Genomic DNA, 27,781 nt, shown 5'->3' on the forward strand with positions numbered 1-27,781 from the left:
CTATACCATCAGCTTCAGCAGGAGAACGGGCACGAGGGGCAGGATCCCGCCCGCCCGATGTCGGCTGCCGCCTGCCTTCTGGTCCACGAAGGTCTTCTGGTCTGGCATGATGTCCGTGGTGAGCTGGGTCTGCGGGTGAGGGGAGAGCAGAGGTTCATCAGGGTCCTTTTTGGGGGAAAAATCATCCAAAACTTGGAAAACACCTATTTTTGCCCTCTGCACAGTGAAGCCAGCAGTCCCTGGCACAGCACTTGTCTGGCACATCCTTCCCAAGCCATTTGCAGTCCTCCCAGCCCCAGGACCCCCCTCTCCCTGGCTCCCCCCTGCCCCAAACATACCTCTGAGTAGCACAGGCTCTGCTCTTTGGACTTGTTTAGCTTTGCTCCGTGCTCCTGGAGAGGAGAAAGGAGGAAGGAGAAAGGCTTAGGGCAGGTCACGCCCTGAGGTTTGGGGTCCCCAAGTCCCCCTCCAGGAGCTTCCAAGCTGCCCCGTGAGGGTGCAAGGTGACGCCTGAGGTGATGCCCTGGGCAGGGGACATCGGCAATCCCAGCTCAGAGCACAAGCTGGTGTTGAAGTGTGAAGTCTCCCCGTGAGCTTCTCAAACACCCGGGGCTCTCAAAAAGGAGAGGAGAAAGAAAAGGGGGCTCCATCCCTTCTCCCCGGGTGGCTCAGGGTCTTTGCTGGGCTCCTGCCTGAAGCAGAAGAGAGCACAAATAACAAGGCTGGAAGGACTCACGCAGATTCACCCCCCCCCCATGCCCTCCGCTGCAAATACTCCTGCCTACATCCCTGTGACACTCATCGGCCACGGACCCCCCTGTCCCGCTCCTCTCCACAGCACCTTTGCACCCAAGGAGCAAAGCGTGAACCCACAAGCCCAGCAGTGCAATGCAAGAAAATAGGTAATTTTCAGGTTTCCCAAAACCACGTGGGATTCAAGCTGTTTTCACCCCAAAATGAGTCGGAGAAGTTGGGCTCAGGGCAGCTACTCCAGCTCACCTTGCCCTGCTGGGCAGGGGATGATGCCGGAGCGAGGGATGGGGATGGGAAGGGCAGGGATCCCTCCTTTCCCCACAGCAGACCCTCCACGCAGTGCCCAGACCCCCCAGTACCAGGGATGGCCGGATCCTGCTGGGCACCTGGGTACCAACATCGCATCCAAACCGAGATGACTCCATCCACTCCATCCAAAAAAGGACTTTTTTCTGCCCATGGGCTGCAGCCGATCTCCTGGCTGATGGACCCACCAAGGGTCCAGACTAGTTCCCCCCAAGTTTGCCCCAGTAACGGGGACTGGGGTCTCCTACCTGGATGGAGGTGCAGGTGGTGATGACGCTCGTGTCGTAGATGGTGTTGCTGTCGTTGATGTCATCCGGCAAGGCAGGGCTCTTCTCCGTCTTTGGCGGCAGGGTGATGGGGGGTGACGGGTTCTTGGGGGACAGGTTCACGTCGGTGCCGTTGCCAAAGGCTTGGATGGCATTTCCTGGGGAGAGGAGATGTTTATGGCGGGGGGTGGGGGGGCTGCACCCCTTCAGGTGATGGGGCAGGGCGAGGAGGGGGATGGCGAAGGGCCTTACGGAGACAGGGGTTTTCCGTGAAGTCTCGGAGGAACTTCTCGCACTCCTCTTCCATGTTGCCGCTGCCTTTGCAGGAGCACCAGGGCGAGATGGTGATGCTGGTGGTGCTGGCGTCGACGTAGTTGGGCGTCATGTCGAAGCCTGGTCCCGGGAGAGGAGTAGGAGGATGAAGAGGGATGAAGGACCTCAGTGGGAGAGACCTTTTGCCACCCCGAACCCCCTGGCACTCACCGATGAGCCCCGCGTAAGAGCCCAGGCACGCCTGGTAGTTGTCCCCGGGGCAACTGGTCAGGGACTGGAAGGATGCTTGGCAGTTGGTGTGGAAATCAGCCAGACGGGACCTGGGTGGGAAGAACAAGAGAGAGAAGGATGGGATTTCACCGCCGCTCCCGGCACGGAGCAACTCAGCAGCGAGGGGTGAAATTTAAAAAAAAAATAAAGGAGAGAAAAGGGGATAAAGGGGCCGGAGATAGGAGATCTAGGCTCAGGAGGTGCAACTTCTTGTCTCACCTAGGCTTGTCGGAGGGTGACGGGCGAGGGAGAGGTGTCTGCCCGGGGGTGGGTACCCCACGGGGTGTGGGACCCTCGTTCCTCCATCCTTTGCTGCTCCCCATCTCCCCGGCCCTTTCCCCAGCGCCTCCCGACCGACAGAGCACGCCATAAACTTCACAACCTCGTTTGGCCGCGCTGCTCCCGGCGTCATTACCCGCCTGTAAAATTTCATTGCTTGTTTTTATCTTCCCCCTGAAAAGTTAAAGCTCAGAGCGCAATTAAAATGCCTGAGGTTGGGGGTTACGTTTTTCCCGTCTTCTTTTTTGCAGCCGAGAAGGGGGTAAAATAAAAACAAAACCAAAACCAAAAGGAAACCTCGCAGAGACCTCGGGGCACGGAGATGCTCCTGCCCTGAGCTGAGAGAAGGCAGAAGGATGGGGAGAGCGGAGGAACACAGAAGGGACAAGAGGAGCCGATTTCCACTCCTTACCCAATTATTGGCTTGATTATCTCATCTTTTCTCACTGCTCAGGGCACAGAGAAAGCAGAAGGAGCGATGGAAGCGCGGTTATTGCCAGGGGTATGGGTACCCTGGCCCCGCCGACACAAACCCACGCTTCCCACGCCATGTTCTGGGGCTTTATTATTTTTTTTTTTCCCCTCGGGATGAACGGTATCACCGAGGCAGGAGGATGAAGAAGGGGGAAGGATGCAGAAGAGGCTGGACAGATGGACCAGGTGGACAGATGGATGGGCTGCAGTTTTCCAAATCGACTCGCTCATTAACCGAAGAGACACGAGGCTGAACCGTGGCCCAGGCTGGATCTCAATCACAGGGAGGAATCGCTGCGAAGCAGCCAAGTTGCTGACACTGTAGATGAGACCTTGCATTTCACAACAGAAAATCTCCTCAGCTCCTTTTCCTTTTTTTTTTTTTTTTCTTTCCCCCACACTTCATACAGAAAGAAGAAGGCATACATTATTTCCTTTAGCTTCCTCTTCCTTCCTTCTTAATTAAATGTCATCTTTGTCCAACCGGTGATTGAATCATCCAACAGTACCTGCCTAAAGCCATAAGAACTGATGAAAATAAAGGGTAGAAATTGTGGTGTGATTTATTTTCTTTTTTTTTTTTTTAAAAAATAGGAATGATTTGTTTTCAGAAGGTTTTGTTCAAATTAAATATAGGAACAAATGAAGCAGTGACTGAAGGAAGCAGAAGGGGTCTGCAGTGATAACCTTACATCCATCCAGAGCTTTTCATCACACCCCATCCCGAGCGCACTAAGGGAATGGGGGGCCCAGGTACCCCCAAAACGCAGCCAGTGCTGGGGAGGAGCAGAGATGCTGCTGCTGAGCCCGTAGCCAGGAGGCCACTGCAATTTCGTGGGCTACATAAGGACAGAAGAGGGAATAAAGCACAGCTGCTTAGGGCTGGACCAGAGCACTGGATGCTCCATGGGGGAATGCGGTGATTTCCTGGAGACTTTTGCTGTTTCCAGCCATCCGTGACTGGGGCTTTTTCCAGATCACGAGGTTTCACAGCCACCAACACAACCACCTTCTGTGGAGCAGCTGAGCCTCTTCTGGGGACTCCTCGGTCCTTTTGGGGACCCCAGCATCACCCCACGGCAAACCTTGGTTTGGTGAGAGCCACCCAACCACTTGGGACCTTCTTTTTGCTTCTTCCCACAGCTGGAGGTGCAGGCTGCACTGGGTTTTCTCCTGCTGACGGGCTGCCAGTGGTGTGAACTGGATTATTTTCCCACTTCCACCAGCTGCCTGACCCACTTACAGCCTCCCGACAGGCTGCAAATTTCCAGGGCAAGGTCAGCCTCTTCATCTGGGTTATCCAAGCCCTCCCGAGGAGAAGACGGGACTCCTGGGCACTTGGGATGCAGATAAATAGCAGTAAAGCAACTGGCACCGCCTGTCCCTCCCCTTCCCCCTGGAAACACGACTCCCCCAAGCCCACGTGCAGGTTATTTTGGCCAGACCCACATTTATTTTCCTCCCTCGGTGATTTAGAAAGAAACTCCCCAAAGTTTCTGCCAGCAGTGAGGAGGGAAGCCGGGGGGCTCCCATCCTGTGCCCAGTTCCTGGAGCTGATGCTCAGCTCTTGACACACTGTCTCCCTGGCTGGGGCCACGCACGAAGCCGGATAAGGAGATATTTTCAGTGCTCAGCCCTCCTCACAGCCAAAACCAGCCTTGGATCAAGGGTTTTTCCTCCCCATTTGCAAACTGGGGGAAAGAAGAACCCAACTCGGGGTGTGTGGTGTGTGTGTGGGACTGGGGGAAAGAAGGGATGGGCTTTTGCAGAGCAGAAAAGCTCCAACCCTTCTCCTTTCACACAATCCCCATCACAGGAAGGTGTCTGGAATCCCTCCTCCTCCCCTCCGCGGAAGATAAATAAAGTTTCCGACAGCATTTCCCCCCCTCTCCCCAAATTAGAGGCGAAGGCACGTCAATTCTCTTAAAGAACTGCGGCAAGTTCATCACCCAGCGCCACGAAAATTTGTCACGCTGCTCCCTGGGGCCCTGCTCCTGGCTTGTAGCATCCTCTAAGGCAAATGTTATTCTTTTCATAATACATGACAAGCCAGCTGGTAATCTTTCCAGAATATCCAAGCCAGATGTCACTCTTTCCGTTGTATACAATGAGTTTGCAGTCGCTGGATGAGATTCTCCCTGCCAGGAATAAACCCTACTGGAGCCGGCTCATAGTTTCTCAGATTTCTGCTTTTAAGTGCCCGGGGAAAAAAAAAAAAAAAAAAGGAAAAAGAAAAAAGAAGGGAGCCAAGTCCATCTTAGCAGAAACAGGAGGAATTGATGCCAAATTGCCGTCTGGCAGCTCCCGGCAGCAGGTGGGAATGGGCAGTCTCTGCCTGCAAAGGGCTGGGGACGGGGAAAGGGGGACGGTGACACAGGGGGTTGCAGGGCACAGCATGTTATTTTCCCGAAAGGCCTCCAAGTCGAAAAAAAATGAGGAGCGAAAAAGGGGCTTAACAAAAACGAATTATATCTATACATACACGCATGTATCATACCCCAAACCCGCTCCAAGCGCTGGGTTTACAAAGCGAGGGGGTTACAAGCCGCTTCTCTTTGATGCATCTAGAAAATACGGTGGATTCCTGGGTGAAAAAGAGCAGGACGATGGCAAGGGGAGGCAGCTCAAGGGTTGCAGGGGCTCTTTCTCCCTCCCCATCTCCAGACACCTCCCGGGGACCCGGCTCCCTGCGGTGCCCAGTCACCCCCGATGCACACATGTCCCATTTAGGGGACTTTTGGCATCACTGCAGGGACCATCCCATCCTCTCTTGGCCTCCAACTCATCTCCTGCCCTTGTTATCACGCAGGAATTCAGCTCGCCAGCGAGACGCTCTCGCTCCGACATTAAAAGTTACCTACACAGCAGAGGAATTTTTGATTGTGGTGGTGGTTTGGGTTTTTTTGTTGTTTTTTTTTTTTTTTTCTTTTTCCCAGCTTGTTGGCGCATTGCAATTTTTTTTTCTTTTTTTTAAGCAGGGAAAAAAAAAAATAAAAAAATCCCCAGAACAGATGCAAGGTGCCTAATTGGGTGCTAATTGTTCCCATCACCGCATGCCTAGGAGAAGCCCAAGCCCCAGCGCTGGTAATAACTCACCACCCATCAAAGAGAACAGTATCAGGCTCTTGAATATTTCATGCAGAAAATGTCCGAGATGCGGAGATTACTCAAGACGTCGGGTTTTTTTCACAGGCAATTTGCAGGGACCAAGGAAAAATGGTTTTAATAGACACGAGAGTCTCTCCCCCCCAACCCCTGCAGAGCAGAGGATGCTCAAGAAGCTGCGACAACACGGAAAACACTCAGCAAGACACGAAAAACCCGCGGGGCTGCCGGGCATCCTCCTCCCGACACGCGCTCTGCCTGCTCGTCCTGCTGGAGATGAAGGCTTTCGAAGCCAGGAGAGGATGAGATACAACAAAAATAAATTAGCCTCAAACACCTAGAAGAGCGGTCGGGGAATTCGAAGAGCCCTGGGGATGGGGATCAGCTGAAAAAAAAAAAAAAAAAGAGGGAAACTAGAGCAAAACTCCACTTTTCCTGATGACCCTCGACCAAACCAGTAAACAGTTCACAGGGGAAAAAGAAAAAGATCAATGGGAATATTTGTTTTATCCAGGAAAAGTTACCTGCCGCCTCTGGAGACTGAAGTTACCTCTTCTGGTTATGAACTAGGAGGGTTTTATTTCTGCTTTTAGGGAAAAATCCCATCCCTGCTACAGCACAGCATCTCCCCGCAGGGTGAGGACTGGTCCCCCCATCCCAAAGCTGCCGCTCGCTCAGGGGAGATGGGGCCAAAAAGAGAACGATCCGAAGAGGAGCAAAGGAGAAACCCCCAAATAAAAGCAGAACTAAACCAGCAAGAGGGGAAAAAAAATGAGGACAGACAGACAACAGACCGACCGCTAAGTTCGGAGCCGTTAATTAAGAAGTTTAGCTCGCCATATGTATTTTTAGGACACCACATTTTGATTCATCACAGATAAGAGCAGTTAAAAGACTTTTTTCTTCTTTTTTTTTTTTTTTCCTTCTTTTTTTGTCCTCTTGCCTATGCTCAAACCCTATCATTACCCGGTACGAGAAGGGAAGAATTAAACGCACGCATCATTTGATTTTAATTGAAGGACTGTTCTATTTCATTGAACTGCTAACTAAGCCGAACAGGAGATTGTGTTTACATAAGCAAACCCTGAGTCAGTATAGACTTGCTGTCACATTAAGTCAATACTTATGAAGGCTCTCTATTTAATTATTCAGCGCGAATTGACTTATTACTGTGTTAAGAGCAGGGTTAGCCTTGAGCAAGGTGGCCGGGGAGCTGAGATATCCCCTTCCAGCTGCCTTTACAGGAGGTCCCCAGGGCTGAGGTACCCCAGGGGTGCTGCCCAACTGGCCCCTTCCCTCTGTCCCCCCCATACCAGGAAGCCAAAGCCACCAACGATGGCAGATTTGCTAATTTAAGGTTAGATTTAAGGCTTCCCCCATCAGGTTTTTGTAGACATTTGTAGACAGCAAAATGACAATGAGCAAGCAATGTGCTCTTGTGGCCAGGAAGGCCAACGGAATCCTGGGCTGCCTAGGGAAGAGTGTGGCCAGTAGGTGGAGGGAGGTCGTTCTCCCCCTCTACTCTGCACTGGGGAGGCCACAACTGGAATACTGCATCCAGTTCTGGGCTCCCCAATTCAAGAGGGATAGGGAACTACTGGAAAGAGTCCAGCGAAGGGCAACAAAGATGATTAAGGGATTGGAGCATCTCCCTGATGAAGAAAGGCTGAGAGAGCTGGGGCTCTTTAGCCTGGAGAAGAGAAGGCTGAGGGGAGACCTTATTAATGCTTCCAAGTACCTAAAGGGTGGGTTGAAGGAGGATGGAGCCAGACTCTTTTCAGTGGTTCCCAGTGACAGGACGAGGGGCAACGGGCACAGGTTGGAACATAAGAGGTTCCACTTGAATATGAGGAAGAACTTCTTTCCGGTGAGGGTGCCAGAGCCCTGGAACAGGCTGCCCAGGGAGGGTGTGGAGTCCCCTTCTTTGGAGATTTTCAAGACCCGCCTGGATGCAGCCCTGAGTAGCATTCTCTAAGCAATCCTGCTTCAGCAGGGGAGTTGGACTAGATGATCTATACGGTCCCTTCCAACTCTAAAAAAAAAAAATTCAGTGAAAAAAAAAAAAAAAAAATCAGGTTCTCGCAGTCCTGGTGCAGCCACCCACCCCCGGGAACCCACCAGCCGTGCCCTGTCCCCCTCCAGACATGAGAATTGCTCCTCTCTGCAAAGTTCCTGGAGCCGCTGTGAAATCCAGGAGCATTTTTTTCCGCCCCCCTCCTCCTTCTTCCCAGACAGCTCCGTGGACGGCCGAGCCCTACTTCTGAGCCACTCTCATTACGTGCCGTAATGAGAAAGTTGAGCTGCCGCTCGGCTGTTTATCAAGGAAACATCCATTATAGATGGCATTTTGTCTGCGCTAAACAAAGAGCGTGAAGACAAGGAACGTGGGTTTTAAAAAAAAATAAAAAAATAAAAAATAAAGCAGGGTTTTTGTTCCCATGTTTGGTGTTTAATCAATACCAAGCCAGGCTGGATCCATCCCTCCCCCAGCCGAGCCTCCCTCGTGGGTCCTTGGGCGATGAAGCAAAGCTTCTCCTCCCCGGGGTATCCCTCCTGAATTAACATCCCAAACCCAGCCAAAAAGAGATGGTTTCTGCCGGTTTTACCCGTGGACACAGACACGGGGGTCCTGCGAGGAGCTGGGTGGGATCCGACCCCCTCCCTTCCCAGCCACAAATATGCTGAAAAAGGGGAAAAACCTCAGGCAAATGAAACATCACCCAGCTTTCGGATGCCGAGGAGCTACAGCCAGTGGAGGCTGGGAAATTCTTCAGCACCAGCATCACTGAAGCATATAAGACCAGATTATTTGTGTTCCCGACTTGCTGATGCAAGATGAAAAATACAGCAAACTGCAGCTGCTGAAATCAGCTCTTTTTCTCCCCTTTCCTTCCCTTTCCCCTTAGCTGAGGTTAGTGTTTTGCAAAAGGTTTTTATATTCTGGGAGCTAAAACCTGTCCGTTGCAATCAGACACAAAGCTCGGGGAGTTTGTCAGGCTCCTCCGTGGTGCCAGGAAAAGCTTCCCGGCACGAAAAGCTTCACAAATTGCAGCGATCTGAGCCTGATTGCTCCTGCTCTCACAGACGGGAGCCGGGAGAAGGGGCTTGGGGCTGGGGCATCTCACCGGGGATTTTTTTGATTTTTTTTTTGATTTTTTTTTTTTAGCAGCCTCACAGGTCAAGGCCGTTCGAATTGCTTCGTCTAGAGCAAAATCCAGGATTGCAGCCCAGAATAATCCGGATCTTGCACTCTACTCCCTGGAAGGGAAGGGCACAGTTGGGCGCTCACCCTCGCCAAGACCTGAGCCCATGGAGGGATGCAGGGGACCGCATCCTGACTCCTTCATGCCCCATGCTCAAGGGCTGTCTGGCACCTTCCTCCTGGCCACAGGGACCCCCGGGTGATCCAGGACCCCCCCATGCTGGGACACTGCCTGCTGGTTAAAATACCCCAGTCCAAAACCATCACCTTCCATCAGCAGTGACAAAAGAGCTGGTGGCTTTTATCTCCCCAGCTTGGTGACCCCTGATGGGACAGGGGCTGGTGTTCAAGGACCATTTAACCACCAGCCCTGAGCAGCCAGAAAGAGGCCAAAAGCCAGGAAAACTTCCCCAATGACTGTTTTCCATGCTGGACCACTAATTTCCCCTCTTCCCCAACTCCTCTGCTTCTTTTGGGAAGGAAGCAACGTGACCTTGGGGTGGGTTCTGTCCCGTGGGAGCAGCAGCCCCTACGAGGAGCATCCCCTTCCACCCACCTCAGCACCAACCCCGGCGAGGTGGCAGCAAAAATCTCCCCACAAAGTCCTCTCCTGGCACCGAGGGCTTCGCCCTTCATTAGGCGTTCAGCCAGGAGGCTTAATTACGCTCGCAGCCCGCGTGGGGAACATTATCTCATCTCCTGTCACCGCGGGGTTTGCCGATCTGCTTCCAAGTTCAATGCCCTTGCCGGTCCCACGTGCAGATAAGGAGGGTGAGCATCAATCCACGGTGCCAGCCCGATAAACAGAGACATCGGTAGGAAATCCCGGGGCAGACCCCAGCCCTGCCTTGCCCACAGGCAGGGGCTCGGGATGATGGGCCACCGAGGGGTTTCACGCCCAGGTGGCTCCTGGGTGGAGGTTGGTGGGTGCAGATGCTGTGGGAAGGAGGACAAAGCCTCCACGTTCTATTTATACACATTCCCGGCACTTGGTGATGATCTTGGCAGCGACTGCCTGCCAATGCTTTGTTATTTATAAATGCAGAGGGCTTGGAGAGGCAGCAGAGAGAGAGGGGAGAGGGCCCCCCCTGCCCAGCACCAGCCACCCTGCAGACCACCCTGTCCCGGAGCTGCTCGGCAAAGGGGACACCAAACAACCAAACCCACCCTGGATGCACATGGATGCAAACCCCACCAGGGCTTTGCAGAAGAGCGGAGCAAACTGTTCCCCCAGCGCTGGACCGGCATCTCCAGGGGTCCAGGAGCCACACACCAGAGTCTGTCGATGCCCAGCATCAGGTGGGCACAGCAGCTCCAAGCACCGAGCCTGCAGCAGACCCTCTGTATCGCTGCTGAATGAGACACCCCCACCCGCCCTTGCCGCTAGCCAAACCCACCCCGAATCCCTCTGGCACCTCCACATCAGTCAAAACCCTCTGGCAAAGCACAAAGGCTGTGGGAGAAGGGGTTCAGCCAGTGGGTCAGGCCATGCCCAGCTCTAAATTGGGAAATTAAACCCACAGCAATGGGGGCTGCGACTCCCAAATTGCCCCTGTTTGGGCAGTGCTGGGGTGGATGGACCCACAGATGTTGGAGTCAGGCAGCCAATGTCAAGCAGAAAGGGCAGCAGGTTCTCGGGTAAGTCTCTTTCTAATGATGGTTTTCCTCGACCAGCTCCACTCCACATCCTTTCCTCACGGGCCAGGGAAGGTGACGATGCCCGTGCATCCATCAGGCACAGCGTGCAGGGCCATTCCTTCATCCCTGGGGAAGATGCGCCAGGAGGACACTTCCAGAGGGAGATCATAGAATCATGGAATGATTTGGGTTGAAGAGACATTACAGACCCTCTTGTTCCACCCCCTGCCCTGGGCAGGGACACCTCCCACCAGACCACGTTGCTCCAAGCCCCCTCCAACCTGGCCTTGAACCCCTCCAGGGATGGGGCAGCCACAGCTTCTCGGGGCAACCTGGGCCAGGCTCTCACCACCCTCACAGCAAAGAACTTCTTCCCCACATCTCAGCTCCATCTCCCCTCTTTCAGTGGCAAACCCTTCCCCCTCCTCCTAGGGCTCCCCTCCCTCATCAAGAGATGGAGGGGGAGAAAACAGCAGCGAGGACCACAAAGTGCAGTCTACGTGTGCGTGCCCACACGCAGCCGCTGCTAGAAGCTTCTGCCAGAGCTCTCTCCATCCCAGAAGCCCGGGAGAAAAAAGCCAGACCCTCTCTCGCTTGCAATGCAGCATCAATAGAGAAAAATCCTTATTCTTTCCCTGCCCCCCCCACCCCGCCTCCCCGAGCTCAGGTGCGAGACACAGCTCACCCCAGGTAGGTCATCGCTTCTAAACGCTTTCGCAGCTGCAAACACAAGGAGGTCAAACGAGCTGCTGGAGCGTGGCAGCATCTCCGAGCATCCCCGGGCACGGGCTCCTTGTGCAGGCTCGTAACCCTTCTCACGCCCCAGTGCCGCAGCCTGGGTAACGAAATGGGTTTTTAATGGGGGGAGGGAGGGTTGGAGCAAACCCACCTGCCCGAGCCTCGGGGAGCACATCCAGAGCCCCCCGGGAGGGGAGAGGGTGGAACGGCACCCTCTTGCAAGTGCAGAACAAGGGGCGCATCCATAGGCAGCCCCAAAAACGGGGAGAAAACAGCCAAGGTCAGGGCAAAACTCTGCAAACCGAAGCCCAAAGCTGGATGCAGAAATAAATGCCGGATTTGGGTGCTTTGCAGAGCAAAATCCCCGGCCGGGGCCAGGCAGCATCCACGGTGCTGCCGGTAAAACGCATTTCCAACTGGGAGCAAGCTCCCAAATCATCTGCCTCACGCTTCCCCCCCTTTGCTGCTTCACCTCTTTCCAGGGGAATTTCATTTCAGGCAGGAACAGGCTTATAATTAACGCCCGGCAGCTCCGTGGCCTCTCCGGTCCCCCCCTCAACAGGGGTTTATACCCCGCCTCCGTGATGCTCCGTGAGCATCCGCAGTGTTTCCCATCTGAGCGAGCATCAGAGCCACCGACGGAGAGGTGCCACCGTGAATTCGGCCACGACTCGGCGCAGCCCCGGTTATCTTTTTATTCATAGACGTCGCCTTATTGTATTACTTTTTGATAAAAAGCTACATTCCCACGCTTCAAACACACTCGCTCGCTGCCGGAGGAGGAGCTGTGGTTTTTTATTTATTTCGCCACCAGGCTGTGGGAAACTCCATCACCTTCATGGCAAAAAAGACCCTCCTCCTCCTCCTCCTCGGAAACACATTCTTCACGAGGCTGATCCAGCCCCTGGAGGGTGACGGGAGGTTTTTTCACCGTGTGAATAATGAGTTTCATAACGGAACAAAAAGCCTGATCTCCCGGCCTCGCTCTGCCAAAAGGGGGAAAACAGGGAATTTTACCAGCCGGGAAGTTTGGCTGGGGATGCGGAAAACACGCCCAGGGGTTTTGCTGCATCCCTGATGCTCCGGTTCTGCCCCACGTCCCTTCCCCATCCTGGGCCCAGCAGAAGCACGGTTTCGCACTGGGGGATTGGGAGCAGATCAGAGCTCAGGGTGGGGTGGGGGGCTCGGTCGGCAGCCCCTCCGCTTGCAAACCCCGCACAGCCCCACAGCTTCACCCCACAGCAAACTCGAGGCCGTACCTCAGCCTCTCCACCAGCCCCAAACCGTTAACTCTGCCCCATTTTCCGCACAGAAAACAGCTGTTACTGGAGGAGACCGCACAGCGTTTGGGAAGATGCAACCCAAAAACTTGCAATAGGGTGACGCAACCCAACCGTGGCCCCACAAAAAAAAAAACACCTCTGTCAAAGTCCACAGGTCTCGCTCCGGCGCCGGGAAGGGCTGGGAGAAGCCCACGCTGAGCCCTTACCGGCAAAGATGATCCGTCCGGCACGTGTTGCGCAGATCCAAGCAGTTGGGCTTCTCCTTGTCCTCGTAGGAGCAGGAGGGGACGATGGTTTGCCGCCGGCGCTCGGCGCAAGCCTGGTCCTTGCAGGAGCAGAAGAGGAGGCGGTAGGTGTACTCGCTGGGGACGCGGTCGAAGAACTGGCGCAGAGCCTTGTGGCACTTCCTCCGGCTGCAGTGCTCGGTGGCCGAGATCTCCCTGCTGCAGGTGGAGATGTAGCCCGAGCGCAGGCGCTTGCAGTTGTCGTTCAGGTTGCAGGCTTTGGCTGCGTCGAGGCAGTGGTTGCTTTTGGAGTTGGTGGCGGGGTCCATTCCTGCCCGGAGAGCGAGAAGGAGAAGGGATGAGGCACAGGAAGGATATGGAGCTGGTGGAACAGATCCAGAGGAGGCCACGGAGATGCTGGGAGGGCTGGAGCCCCTCTGCTGGGAGGACAGGCTGAGAGAGTTGGGGGGGCTCAGCCTGGAGAAGAGAAGGCTCCGGGGAGACCTCGGAGCCCCTTCCAGTCCCTAAAGGGGCTCCAGGAAAGCTGGGGAGGGACTCTGGATGAGGGAGGGGAGCCCTAGGAGGAGGGGGAAGGGTTTGACACTGAAAGAGGGGAGATGGAGCTGAGATGTGGGGAAGAAGTTCTTTGCTGTGAGGGTGGTGAGAGCCTGGCCCAGGTTGCCCAGAGAAGCTGTGGCTGCCCCATCCCTGGAGGGGTTCAAGGCCAGGTTGGAGGGGGCTTGGAGCAACGTGGTCTGGTGGGAGGTGTCCCTGCCCAGGGCAGGGGGTGGAATGAGATGGTCTTTAATGTCCCTTCCATCCCAAACCATTCTGATTCTATGAGCATGGTACTGAGGTGCCCTCAAGCTGGGGAGATGCTACAGGGAAGGGGATGGCATTAGTGCCACCCTTGGTATATCTGGCATGTCCTGTCCCTACCCTGCTGGCAGTGGGGAGGGGGCTGGATGCACCACTGTGGTCCTCCCCACTCCATCCCCATCGTCCCACACACTTTAGGGGTCCTCCTCCAGCACGGAAGCGGTTAATGCGCATCAATTGCGGCAGGGGACCTGGTCAAACAGCCCTCAGTGCATAATTCATGCCATGAATTTGCAATATTTTTTTTTCTCTTGTCAATTATTCAAAGAGTAATTATTAATTTTTCAGCCTGATCCAAAGCAGAATAATCTCCCGAGCCGCACAGGGTCCCCTCAGCCCCTGGGTCCTCTCTTGGGGGTCCCCAAAAATTGGTCACCCCCAGCTAGCCCCCGCCCAGGGCTGAGCATCGCCCAGGCAGGGACGATGGGGACAAGGTTGCCACCAGAGCTGGCCACCAGCCCAGGGCACCAGCCACCAGCTCCACACCGGCCCCATCCCGCATCCGCCCCGGGAATCCCAGCCGTCAGCAAATAAACAGGGAGAGGACGGATGAAGCTAAACCACCGGGTGGGAACAAACGCTGAATTTCCCTTTTTTTGTCAAAATGATGGATCGCTCTCGGCAGCCCAGGTGCTATTTTAGAAGCCACCTGACTGAACCAGCCACCGTGGCCCTGATTTCCCCCCCTCCGCAGCCCAGCCAAGTCCGTGGATTCCTCCATTGTCTCCTGGCTTCTGCTGGAAAAGACAAACGACAGCACCGAGGAAGACTTCCTAACAGACTCATTTGTAGGGCCCTGCTAATTAGCAAATGGCAAGCAGCTGCCTGGGCCAGCATCCTCCCTCTCTGCCTCCCCCAGCTGCCCTCGGGGGCCGCCCTGCAGCGTTTTGGGGTGTCATTTCCATCTCGGGACCCAACTTTGTCTCCTTTTCCCACGGTCTTGTCCAACTCTGAGCCGGGAGTCGCAATCATGGCGCTGCCTTCGTTAATGGGTCCCAATTAAAAGGTGAAGCTGGAAGACACCCCCCCCAAGGGGTGCTGTCCCATGCAAACCCAACCCATGTTTTGCCACCCTAGGGGGGGTGTTTGAGCTGCTGAGGGGGGGGGGGGGGGCGCTCGGTGGCACCAGCCCTGACCCGTGCCACAATGGCCATAGGGTCCTGGTGGCTCCCTTCACCTGAGACCCCACAGACTGGGGGGACAAAGCTGTTCAGAGGGAGCCCTCGAAATACCAAACGTGTCACCCCAGTGATGAACACCCCCCCCCGTGGAGATCTATCACGGACGGGGGGGGTTCGGTAAAACATCTGTAAAGGGAGCAGTTCTTATGATGTATGATTTATAAGTAGATCTGCCTTGAAAAATAGCACGAGAGGCGAGAAGGTCTCCCGAGCTGAGGGAGGCTGGAGTTGACAGATGGTTGAGGCATGAACTGGTGCTGCACTGGGGGGAAAATCCTCCTCCTGCTCCTCATGGAGCCCTCTTCGGAATAAAGCCAGGGAGAAAGGAGGCAAAGACAAGTCCTTTGGGGCTTCGCACCCTCCCCAGGGATGGGACAGGGCAGAAATTGCCACTTCACAGCAGGAAAACCCCCCCAGCCCGGAGGGTGCTATGGGGTCCCTCCAGCCGAGGGCTGAGGATGGAACCAGCTCATGACACTGTTGTCAGAGGAGAAGGGGAAAAAGATGCTTGAAGAGGCTGGGGGGCAGGTGGCTCTCTTTTTTCCTTGCCTGGATTAGCTGGGGCAGTTTGGGGGGGGTGGATGTACTGAGAACTCTGAGCTCCATGAGCGGTGAACAGCCAGCGCGGCGGCTCCTCGGCACAAGCGGGGGATCTGTGCAAAGTGGCGGCTTATTCTCTAATCCTCCGGAGCATCGCTCCTGCCCTGCCTGGGACCTGCAGGGACCTGGATGCATTTTAATAGAGCCAATGCTTGAAAGCGCGAGGTTTCTGGGGAGCTCATTAATAAAGCAGCAGCATGAAAATTTCATGAGGCGAGGAGGAAACGGGGGCCGAGGAGGCAGGGAGGGGATGGTGTGGTGTCACCAGCTGTCCCCTCGGTGCAGGATGGGGTCAGGGGCAGAGGAGGAGGAGGAGGGCGATGGGGAAGGCAGAGCCTGGGGGGTCTGATGCCCACCCTGTGGGTGCTGCTGCCCCGTGCTGGTGCCCACGTGGGCAGAAACGCAGCGTGGGGCTGGTTTCCCAACCGGACCCTCATCCTTCTGTGGATTCCCAAGGGTGGATTCCAGCAGAGCATCCTCATCCCTGGCCTGAGATGCTTTTGCTCCATGGTGGTGGTGGTGGGGGTGGTCCAGGAGGGCAAAGCCCCCTGCATGGGGAGGTCTGTGGTGCTGGTCCCACGGAGGGTGTGAGCAATGAGAGCATCTCCTGGCTTACGCAGCCCCTTCTTTGGAGAAAGGCAAAGTAATCCCTCCGCCATCCCCACAGGCAATTAGCAGCGCTCAGCCTCGGCCTTGTTAGCGAGAAACAACACTAACAGCTCATTTGCTTCAATCGCTTGGGCTCCAGGTCGGGGCTGGGGGTCCCGGGGGGCAGCCGCTCATCGCTCCCACCCCTCCAGCCCCACAGGATGGGGACAGAGAAGGGGTGGAAGAAGAATCGAGGCCACCCCGATAGCCACGGCACGTAAAAACGGCCAACTTCCCCCCTCCCCCCAGCCCCAAAATTGCCAGACGGGCTTCCTTCTCCTCTCGCTTTGCTTTTATGAATAAATCAACCCATGAGCGTTTAATCCCCCACTCCAGACACTTTGCTTTTCATACTTTCCAGCCGCTAAAATATTTCCTTGACGCTAATGTAATCCAAAAAGGCGTGCGGGGAGACGGGAGGGGGTGGCATCGTCATCCCGAACCGGTGCTAAGCTCCCCGGGGGGAGCCTGGCAAATTCGCTTCGGGAGCTAAAAGCCGGCGGGTGACGGCAGCCAGGGGATACAGCGTCACAGCCCACCTCCGAGGTGTCCCCAAGCGAGACAGGGTGGCTTCAGGCTATGAACCCCTGGGAGGGGGGAGGGCCACAGCATCGCTGCGGGGTCCCCGAGGTGCCACCACCCTCTGCCCATGTGCACCCCGTGGGGTCTGGGGACACAGGGACCCCCAAAACCCTGTGGTGGTGGGTGGTTCTCAGGGAAAGAGTTAAGAGGAAGGAGAAGCCAAGGAATTTTATGACCTAATTTGAAAAGGGGGGGGGGGGGGGAGTGGCAGCATGGAGGGTTGTCATGGAAATAGATGGCAAAAAAAATTCCCGAGGATGATGGTGGGGTTTGGGTTCCCGAGAGGAGGATGAGGAGGCAGAGCGATGCTCCGAAGGGCCCGGCAACCTTCTCCCAGCAGCATCCCATAGCCTGAATCAAGGCCGATTGCCCCGGGGAGGGACAGAGAGCGGGGACCACCCTGGTTCCCCCACAAATGGGGCATCCTGCCGGTCCCACATCTTCCAGAAGACAAAACGCTTTACATCGAGCCAAGGATGGGCAGCGGGATGGTCTGGTCCCCCCAGGAGCCCGGGCTGTGCCTGCATCTCCCTCTCGCCCCCACCTCAGCTGGGGCTCACCCGCTCCCAGCAATGTCTGATTCCACTGGGAAGGTCTGAAAATGAGAGAATCTGCCCCAAAATGCATGAAAACCTGGCAACGCTCAGGAATTGGCCCCTACATCGCTCCCCTTTGCCAAGCACCGGCATGCTGGCAAGCTATGGGGGGGACATGTAACCCCCCCCCAAGGGATGCTCAAGGCATCAGGTCCGGGGTGACGGGAGAAGAGAGGGGTGGGAGAGATTTCTCCGGGGCTGGAGGAGCAAAGGACCAAACCCCAGGGGAAGGAGTTGGAGGTTTCCCTTGCCAGGGAGCTCGGTAACAGGTCTACATTCACGGGCAGGAGAAGATAAAGCAGCCGAAGCATGTTGCTTTTATTACCTGAGAAAATTGAAGCAAGTCTGAATATATCAGAGAGACGAGAGGTGACTGGCTCATAGGGTGAAGCTTCATAAAATTCTTCTCCTGGAGTGGGAAGGAAGAAAGAGAAGGGGTAGAAAAAGCAAATTAAAAACTTACAGTGAATAACCTCAGCTGAGGTTACGGGTGGGTGCGGGCAGCCCCCCCAGCGTGGCAACCTGCAATTTGGGAAGGAAAAACCAAAAAAACGTTTAAATCCCTGCCTTGCAATGAAAGGAAAAGCCCATTTGGGACCAGCTCAGCTTAATTCTTGCTGGGTGTCCTTCTGCGAGTCAGGTTTGGCAGCGGCTGCGTTCAAAACTGACCTCAAGAACTGAGGGAATTTAGATTTGAAAGGTCACTGTCTCGTGCCTACGGCCACAGAGTCTGGGCCAGCTGCAGGCTGAAAGTTTTAGGGTCGACACTCGACACTGGAGTGGTTTATTGTCGTTGCAAAACCAAAAGGAAAAAAAAGAAAAGCATTTGCCTAAAAAAAAAGAACGATGGGAAAGCTTGTTCTCCCCTGGCTCTGCCTCTGCTGCACTTTAGGAGAAAGGAAATAATTTCAGCGGGGAATAGAGACCCTCATCACTTGAGCACCAGAGCATCACCCATGCTGCACTCCAGGGGCTCATCCATCACAAATCCACACTTCCCGGAGGGAACCTGAGCATGGTCCCTCTGTCCCCAGACTGGGAGCAAACCCCCTGGTATGATTTCTTTGATTTCAGTGCAAACCCACGTGGCTTTTGCTGCCGGCCCTTCGCGTTATCTCCAGAAGATGCTGATTTCAGGGAGAGCCGGCCACGGCTCTCAGGAGAGGAAATGCTCTCCTCCAACCCCATCAGCCACAAGAAATAATAAAAAAAAACCAACAAAAAAAAAAAAAAAAATATATAAAAATAACAATCAATGGCCGGACTTTGAAAGCCCCAGTCAGAGGTTGCCCAGCAGCCTGGAGCATCGATCTCCGCTCTGCCTGGCAGCGTCCCCGTTCGCACCGGGTGTCTTCACTGTGGATGAGCCTGGTTGGCCCTGGGGTTGGTCCCCAGCAGCCTGGACCACTCCGGGGACGGTCCCCAGCAGCCTGGTTGGCCCTGGGGATGGTCCCCAGCAGCCTGGACCGCTCCAGCCCACGCATGCTCTACCGAGTTATTATTAGCCCAAGGCAGCAGCATTTATCCCGTGTAATTAAGGAGCCACTTGAAACCCTGCGCTGGAAAACAAGCTCATTAAGAGGCGGGGAGGGCTTGCTCCAAGCCCAGCAGCTCCTCAGCGCTCCTCCTTGGAAATTTGGGGGGCGGGCAGAGCCAGGTGGCCAACCAGGGACATCCCAAGGGGACAATGTCTCCAGCAGCTGTGGGTTTTCAGCCCATCACCTTGCGTCTGGCCTTGCCACCACCCTCAGGGTGATGCTGGGTGATGCTACAAGGGGAGGGAACAGCCCCCACCGGGGCCAGGGGCAGCCCCCGATGCTGCTGCTGGTCAGGGGGGGGGAAGGAAACACCCTCCAAGTCCTCCCGCTTCAGGCCAAACCCTTCGCCTCCCCGGGTTTCCTAATGTTCCGATGACAAACAGCACCTTTATTAAAGTGCATTTAGGAAACACTGTAACCTCCCGGTATATTGCTTTGCCAATGTAATAAATAATTAAATACTAGCTGAACCCTGCTGCTTGCTAGGAAAATTACTGAGCATTAAAAGGGCAGTGGACTTTTCTTGAGCTCGCCGAGATGCAATTAACCTCCAGGAATGAGGCTGGAGTGAAAGCAGTCCTCCTTAATGGCAGGGACAGCCTGGCTCCCGCAGCCCAAGGGCTGGACGGGAGGCACAGCATCACCTTTGCCAAAAGGCAGAAGTTTGAGCTCTACCCTGGGCTCCTCATCGCTTTTCCACTCACTTGGTGTCTGCTGGTTAAAGCTACGAGCTGCTGGATCTCCTCAAAGCTCCCACCCCTCCTTAAGACTTGGTGTAATCACTTCTCTTCCCACCTCCTCCTCCTCCTCCTCCAGGTACAGGTCCTGGAGTACCCATCCAGCAGTAAAGCATCCCTCATTCATGTTTGCAAAGCCCTCAGAAACTGCTGAATGAAGGCTGCTAATGAGAGGTAGAAAACAATTAAGCAGTAATTCCTGCTCTGGGCTGGTTTTCTCTCTTTTTTTTTTTTTTTTTCTCCGTCCTGACCCAGATTTAAAGGCAATTTCACCCAAGGGGGGGCTGTGTGCTGGGGTACAGCTCCCCGCATCCCCACCACCACCTCCTCCAGCTTCAGTCCCAGCTCGGGAGGGATGTCACAGACCTGTGCCCGCTGCGGGAACGCGGTTGCCGGGGACGAAGGCTCCTCCACAGGCTCCATCAAACCAACCCCTTCGGCTCAAGCCGCTGAAGGAGGTGGTTTTCAGCCGGGGTGATGAAACAGGAGAGGAACGGGTCATTTCACAGGCTCAAATCACTGGCCAAGCGGCCAACACTCAGTGCCGTGGGTGGCCGAGGTCCCTGTCTGGTGGCATGTGCCCTTCTGAGGTCTGGGCCACAACTCAAGGGCTTTGGTACAGGCGGTTTTGCACCGGCTGAAGCTGGATTTAAGAGCTTCCATGCGCAGAGCCAGTCCTAAGCCCATTAAATGGATCTATACTGTTAAACCGATGCTGCCTCTGCCTCCTTCCCGGTCTGGGGCCAGCCAGGCGCTGGCAGAGCTGCACAAGGGTGGGCAAGAGCCCACACCACAGCCAAGCAATCCCCCCCCCTCCAGCCCCCAGCACCGGCATCAGCCCCAGCTGAGCCCCACACAGCCCATTCCTTCCTCCCAGCCCAGTAAAGTGCCCCTTTGCAGCCCTGGACCAGCAACAGGACACCCCCCCCCTCCCCTAGCCCCAGTGATGGCCCTGCAGAGGGTGAGGGCTTCACCCACGCGCCCCCCCTGCCTTCAGGCAGTAGATCATCCTGCCTTCAATGAAGAAACCAGCCCTGGGGCTAGCAAAATCCAATTTCAATTACCTGCACTGTTCCAGCCTCTGATTTACTCCTCCGCCAGGCTGCAATTACGGCAGCTCACCATCTCCATGCAAGGCAAGACCCCAGCGAGCCCCCCCCCGCGGCTTCCCAGCCCACAAAACCCACCAGAGGAAGGGGTAACAAGGGAGCTTGGGGGGGCAAGGAGGCATCAACAACCTCTGCACCCCGAGAAATCCCCACGGCTGGTATTGAGGAGCAAAGCCGTGCCCCTCCACCTCTTCTTCTCCTCCTCCTCCAGGGCAGGCAGGAGGGAGGGAGCTGAGCTGGAGAGGAGCCCTCCCTGGGCTTGTGGGTGCCCAGATGCCCAGGCACAGCATGATCACCATCAGTTCTTGCTGCAAACACAGCCCCCAGCCCGTTTCTCCCCTGCCCCGTGCCCATGTTGGGCAGACCAGCTCTCCACCCGGCCCCCACCAGCATCCTCGGAGAGGGACCACCTTGCCTGGTGTCCTGGTTTGAGCGACACGGGGCTAATTCCTCTTCTAACGCCTGCGAAAATTGCACTTTTTAAAAAGAATCTGGTGTCTGAACTGGTAAAAATATTTACTTCACAGCCAGCTCTGGGGTGTGGGATTCAAGATCTCAGTGTTTTCAGGTGCGGGGATGAGGAGGAGCGAGACCCGGGCGCTTGCCCCAAGCTGCCAATGGGTTATTTCATACCATGAACGGCACATTCAATAGAAATCAGAAAGTTTGCCGAGGAGTTTCTCTCTCTCCTGTGACGGCTGTGACCCTGAGAACTCCTTGCCCCGGTGCCGGAGCCCTGAGCCCTTCCCTTCCTCCCGAAGCCCCAGAGCTCACAGGGTCCCACATGGGCTGTCCCTGGAGGGGGGGGACCAGCCTCCTGGGACAGAATGGGCTGGGTATGATCCTTGTGTATTTTATATCGGTGTTGGATCAATACTGCCTCTTTCATATTATTAATGCTAATTCTTTACTAGAATTCTATTAAATCTGTTTATATTTCAACCCTCAGGTTTCCCTGTTTTTTTCCCAATTCCCCTTCCCGGGCGGGGAGGGTCATTAGGTGATGAAATAATTGTCTGAAGGACAATGAATTACTGTGGGTTCCTCAAACCATAACACCTGGGGTGTCTGTGCAGCCCTTGGGCGCTTCTCAGCCTGTTTTTACTAGACCGGCGAGGTGCCCTTGGAGCTCCCCAAGCTCGAGGTGGGTCAGGACCACCCCTTTTCCAGCCCCCTCCACCCCACAGATCCCTGCCCCGTACCTTCGGTCAGCCCCAGGTGTATACTCCAGTAGATCTGAAGGCACTGAAGCTCCTTCTTCATCCCTCGCTTGCAGCGGCAGTCGTAGAGGGGGCTCTCCTGCAGCACCTCCAGGGCCGCCTGGCATTCCTTGTTGGCCAACATGGTGTTCCTGTCCCGGCCGGCCAGGCACTGCCGCAGCGTACGGTACCGGGAGCTGCAGCTGGGCTCGGCCGCGCACAGCTCGTTGGCTCGCACGCAGTCCACGGGCACTCGCCAGCCATGGGGGTCCTGCCCCGGGGGGGACGGGGGGCCGGCCAGCGAGCGGAGAATCTCATCTGGGCGAGGAGGGGCAAGGGGAAGGAGAGAGGAGGGCACAGAGAGGTGAGGGAGGGGCGAGCTGGAGGCGGGGGGGGGGCGCGAACCCCTTGTGTCCCCTCCCCGGCACCCCACACATCAGCACGTGTCCCAGCCACCGTCCCCAACTGGTCCCTAGTGTTTAAGCCACCTTCGGACCAGTCCTTGGCGTTAGAGCCACCTTCAGACTTGTCCCTGATGTTAAAGCCACCTTGGCACTGGTTCCCGGCATTAAAGCCACCTTCGGACTGGTTCCTGGCGTTAAAGCCGCCTTTGGACTCATTCCTGGCATTAAAACCACCTTCGGACTGGTTCCTGGCATTAAAGCCACCTTTGGACTGGTTCCTGGCATTAAAGCCACCTCCAGACCGGTCCAGAGAGAGAGAGCATCCTTCCATCATGCCTAAACCGAGCCGGGATGTGTCCCCAGCCCTAACCCCACCGGGAGCTGCCAAATTTCATCCAGTGGCCTCAAAAAGCAAGCAGGATGTCACAGGGCCACCCCGGCAGCGGTGACAAGCCCCAAGGCACAGGGCAGGGAAGGTGGAGGGTCAACCCAACGGAGGCACGTGATGCCACGGGGCTCTCTGTTTCTGATTAAAACCAAACTGGGAAATAAATAAACTCGGCGTGTTTCCAGTCCACGTGTGACCTCTCAAGAGTCAAGGGAAGCAGAAAACCCACCCAAACCCTCTGCCCCCGCTGCTTCTCGGGTTTTTTATCTTGCAGCTCATCGTTTTCAGGCCCGTCACGGGATTTTTAGGGCATCTGAGTCATGGCTTCTTGAGCACTCGGGCTTGTCAGGGCTGCAGATGGGCCGCAGCTCGGTACGAACTCTTCCCCCCCCACACACCCCAGGGATGGCTTCCTGCCTGCCTCTGTGCTAGCCGCCCCTGGGGGTGGCAACCATCCAGCTCGCCTGGCTCCTACCCATGCACAGCCCTTGCCCGCTCCTTGGACCCCTCCTCGGCACATCCTCCCCCTCCCGCCCAGCACTCCCTCAGCTCTCACGCTATTTTGTCATTTTCTTTTGCTTTTTTGAAATGGATTCTCTCCAAGTCAATCCCTCCAAGTCACCATGGAGAAGGGGGACGGGCAGCTCTGGCATGGCTGGTCCCCCCCATTCCCACACCAGCCAAACGATGGGGACAGGGTGGGGCAGGACCCCCTGCCCCTCCTGACCTTCCCTGAAACCTTGGAAAACCCTTGGAGCAGGCAAAAACGGGCATGATGGGACCTGGAAAGCATCCTCAGCCCCCCCGCCCCGGAGGGTGATGCAGGGGGAGACCCACACTTCGTGCAATGCCCACCCCCCCATTGCTGCCCCTGGGGAGCACCTTCCCCTGGCACCACCAGATGGGCACAGCAAACCTCAGCCCCTTCCCAACCCGTGGCCACTTGGCCGGGTACGGCAGGGGGACAGTGACACCTACAGGCATGTGACAAGGGCCACCCGTGTCCCCCCCACCACCATTTGCCAGGGCACACTCCCAGGCTTGGTGGGCACTCAGCCCCAGCAGCAGCTTCCCCAGGGCAGGCAGCTGCCTGCAGGCAGGGCTTGTCCTCTGCCACCACCCTGGGGTGGACACCCGTCCCCTGCCCTCCTGTGGGCCACGGGAGCCAAGTGGCCACGGGAGCCAAGTGGCCATACATGCCTCTGCCCACCTCGCTGAGTCGGGACACGCTCCTCGGGACACGGGGGGAGGAGAGGGGACGCTCGGCTCTGCGAGAGGGATGGGACAACACCAGGGGTGAACGAGCAGGATGGGCTGCAGCCTCAGGTGGAAACACCTCCGTTTGCCAAGGAACAGATCCCGTCCTCCTGGTCTTCAGCCGATGCCCCCCAACAAACACCGTTGGGCTCGGAGAGGTCTGGAGGGGGTCCGGGTAGCCAGGAGCCGGTGCAGAGCCCCTGCACCCATGTTAGATCCAATTTGGGGTGGCAGATGCCCCTTGGGAAGGGCCCTCCTTGGCCTTTCAGGATTATATTCCACATGGGAGGCAGGCAGGATCCACGAGCCCGGACTGGTGGAGGAGAAACAGGCATCCCCAAATGCTCCTCAGGGCAGAAATGCCAGCTCTTCGCCATGAGATGGATGATGCTTTGGTGCTTTGAGTAGAAAAGGGCCAGTTCTGCACCTTTGCACTCCGTGAACCCCAGCCCGAGGCACCCAGAGCAGCCTCTGGGACAACTTACTCCTGGTTGTGGCCACCAGCCCCAGGGCAATTGGCTCCCAGGCATGGAGAGCCATCCCACAGCTCCACCATGTGCCGTTCCTCCTCCCAGCCCTGCTGCAGATCCATCCAGCGCTCACCCTGAGCAAGCCCAGGTCTCGGCTCCAATTCCATCTTCTCCAACCGATGCCATGAAGCCTCTTCCCGAAGCCTCTCCTCCGGCTGCCATCCCATCTCCCTGCTGGCTCCCTGGGCCTCCCAAGCAGGGACTGGAGGTGCTGGGAGGCAGGCGGGGAAGGGAGACAGCCTTGCTCTGATGCAAAAGGCGCTGGACCGCATGGAGCATCCTTGCGAGGGACCCCAGCATCCTCGTCGGTGTGACTGGCAGCGCTCGCTCATGCCGGGATGGGAAGCCCAACAATAAATCCACCCACCGGGGAGCTGGTGGCGGTGAGCTGGTCCCCAGCCTCCTGGCTTATGCCACCTTGCTTCCATGGCCTCGCAGAGGGAGGGTGCCCGCAGCATCCCGCACCGCATCCACGCTGGGAGCGCCAGCAGACCCCGGAATGTGGCACAAAACCATCCCACCGGAGGAAGAAGGGCAGGAGCAGCCCTTCCCCGTGGTTCCCAGCCTGCACGGGACACCTCAGTCCCCCCCAAAATCCAGCAGCATGCTCAGCCCCGGCTGCCGGGTCGGTGTTTTTTCCTTGGGGGGGCTCCTCTCCTCTCGATGCCAAGGTGGGGAAAGCTCCACAGACCCCCGCGGAGGTGTGAGGTGGGGAGTTTGGACGGAGGGGCAGGCTGAGGGGTAGGGTTGGTGGTTGTTTTTTTTTTTTTTTTTTTTTCTTTCCCCTACCCGAAAAGAAATCGCCTCCCAGAACCCACACGCCCTCCCAACTCCTATCAATAAAACATCTGCAGAGAATTTCAACTTAATCCTCAGCAGTCTCCGGGGTGCCGGAGCAGCAGCAAGGATTTGCAGGCAGATGCAGAAGGCTCCGAGAGCCGGCAAACAACGCGAGGGCCCGCGTTCCTCCCGCTCCCGCTGCTTCCCCCAGCACCACCAGGCTGCGGAGCCTCTTTTCGAGCTGTTAATACATGTTTCCTTTTACTGGTCCTGTCAGAGACCTTTGGACACGGGCAGCTACAGAGGTAAATATTTATCCTCGCAACTCAACTCCAGGAAAAAAAAAATAAATAAATAAAAAAAAATAAAAATAAAGAAATAAAAATTGCTCAGGAACGTGCAGCCTCCCAGCCCGGCCGCTGTGACAGCGATCGCTTTCTCCCAAGAAAAGGGGCTTTTTTTTTGGCTCATGAGAAAGCAGAGCCCAGATGCGAAGAGCTGGGCTTCCTCCCCTCTGCCGGGCTCCTCGCCACGAGGAGCCGCATCATTGGGGGGCTGCTCCCCAAAGCAGCAGGATGAAGTGTGTGTGTGTGTGTGTCCCCCCAGGAACCCCATCCCTAACGCTCAATCTAAGGGTACGGCTTCCCGGTGATGACTGCTTGGGGTGTCACAGCTCCTCTGGCCTGGGGAGGGGACAGTTTCCCCACCCAGCCTTTCCCCCCCCCGCCCCTGCACCCATGAAACCTTTGGGGCACCCAGGAAAGGTGGCAGTGGGTCTTGCCTTCACGCAAGGGTGAAGGGACCACGGGTTGGATGCCTTAGGGGGGGGTCACCCTGGGGGTCCCTGTTCTCCTGGATCTCGCTCCCGAGACATCCAGCAGCGAGTCAGACATGCGTACAAATGGCCAGTGGCCAGCTTGCCCCCCCCCCTCAGCCAGCGCTGGAGACCCCCCCTCCTCTCCTCTGCCCACATGTTGCCCCACTTGTGCCCCCCACCCTGCCCCCAGAGCACCCCTCCTTGCCCTCTCTGGCTCAGAGGGCAGGGCTGGTGCCCCCCCCCCCTTTCCCCGACGCTCCCCAGTGTGCTCTGCTGCTGGCAGGTCACCAGGAAGGACACCCCAAATTGGGGCTCAACCCCACCCCCCCCAGCACTCAGGCCTGTGTCCCACCCCCCACAAAGGCATGTGAGGCACCAGCACCCCCTTTCCCCTGACCAGTTGGGGATTGTGCTGGGGAACAGGGGGAAGGACGAGCCCGTCACCCCCCAGTTTCCAGCCGGGGATGCTGAGCACCCCAAAGCAGGGTGGTCCCTCCACCTGACCACCATCACCACCACCCCCCCCCCCCAACACGGGATGCTCTGGGGGGGGGGGGGGGGGGGGTTGGCTCTGCCAACCTTCAAGTCTCCCTCAGCAGCTGCCTGTCCCTTCTCCCTGTCCCCGCAGGCTGGGTGACGCTCCTCCAGCCCGCTGGAGTTTTTTCGGGGTGCTCGCCGCTGCAGCAGTGTGCCAGGGGCTCACACACCCCACACCCCAGCCACCCTCCTGCGCCCACCCAGCCTTACGGGGGGGGGGGGGGGGGGGGGGGACACGAAAAAAAACCAAAAACAAAAACCAACGGACCTTTTCGCTTCCTTTTCACCCCAAATCTCCGGCTTCTCCCCCTTTTTGGCTACACCTTCCCCACGGCCGCAGGGGGCTGCCCTAGAAATGCAAAGCTTTGCCCCCGGCAGGGACAGGGCTGCTCAAGAGCTCACACACGCACGAATTCCAACGCGGGGGGGGGGGACGGGGACGGGACGAACGACACGGCAATTTCCGCCCCCCCCCCCCCCGCAACAGACATGCAATTAGCTCAACTTTCCGACCCCATTCTCCATGCCGAGTTCCCAGGAACGGCGACGAGGGGGGGGTTAGGGGAGAGGAGGTTTAGGGGAAGGGGGGGGCTTAGGGGAGAGGAGGTTTAGGGGAAGGGGGGGGCTTAGGGGAGAGGAGGTTTAGGGGAGGAGGGGGGTTTAGGGGAAGGGGGGCACCAGCAGCCACGGCAGCAGCGGCTGGAGGGCGCTGGGAGACACGGTATTGGGGGGGGAAACGGGGGGGAAGGGGGGGTTACAGATCTCCTCCGAAATGCAAATCCATGGGGAATGACAAGGAGAGAGGGGATGGGGGCTTTGCTGCTGGTCGCCGCTCCTGCCCGCTCCCTTGGATCGCGACAGCGATGCCAGGGGCGGGGGCTACCCCGATGGGGTTGTGTCGTGCCCTCCCCCCCCGTTTTAAGTTTGATAGAGAATAGGAAAATAAAGTTGCCCCTAGTTAAAATCCTCGTCCCTCTCCTCGTGCAGACCGAGCCCCGAGCCGTGCCCATCTCGGAGGAGCGGCGGTCCTCCTCCCCAGCCCCCGCAGCCCCCAACCCCGGGGAAGGACAAGCCACCTCTGCCATCCTGCCCGGCCAGGCGACAGCCCCCCCTCCCGGCATGCGGGCACCCCCGCCGGGGCCACTCACCTACGAGGAGGACGATGCAGAAGGCGTTTGCCAAGATCAT

At 56.8% G+C, this 27,781-nt stretch overlaps 1 protein-coding gene across 1 annotated transcript; it reads right to left on the reverse strand.

The window, feature by feature from the left end:
* On the reverse strand, positions 1–27,781 carry GFRA2 (GDNF family receptor alpha 2). Its single transcript, XM_074164210.1, has 9 exons — positions 27,742–27,781; positions 21,884–22,198; positions 17,623–17,706; positions 12,794–13,142; positions 1,809–1,918; positions 1,578–1,718; positions 1,308–1,483; positions 339–392; positions 1–129 (listed from the first exon to the last, which is right to left on the reverse strand). Exons 1-9 carry the CDS (start codon positions 27,779–27,781, stop codon positions 1–3), a joined length of 1,398 nt encoding a protein of 465 aa, XP_074020311.1.

This window comes from Numenius arquata, chromosome 26 (assembly GCF_964106895.1).
Source record: "Numenius arquata chromosome 26, bNumArq3.hap1.1, whole genome shotgun sequence".
In the NCBI taxonomy this organism is placed as follows: domain Eukaryota; kingdom Metazoa; phylum Chordata; class Aves; order Charadriiformes; family Scolopacidae; genus Numenius; species Numenius arquata.

Coding starts and splice junctions, on each gene's coding strand:
- GFRA2 (XM_074164210.1), bottom strand. CDS start 27,781: ATGATCTTGGCAAACGCCTTCTGCATCGTCCTCCTCGTAG. Junction 1,919..12,793: donor CGGACGGATCATCTTTGCCG/GTAAGGGCTCAG, acceptor CTTCCCACCCAG/GTCCCGTCTGGCTGATTTCC. Junction 130..338: donor AGAGCCTGTGCTACTCAGAG/GTATGTTTGGGG, acceptor CCTCACCCGCAG/ACCCAGCTCACCACGGACAT.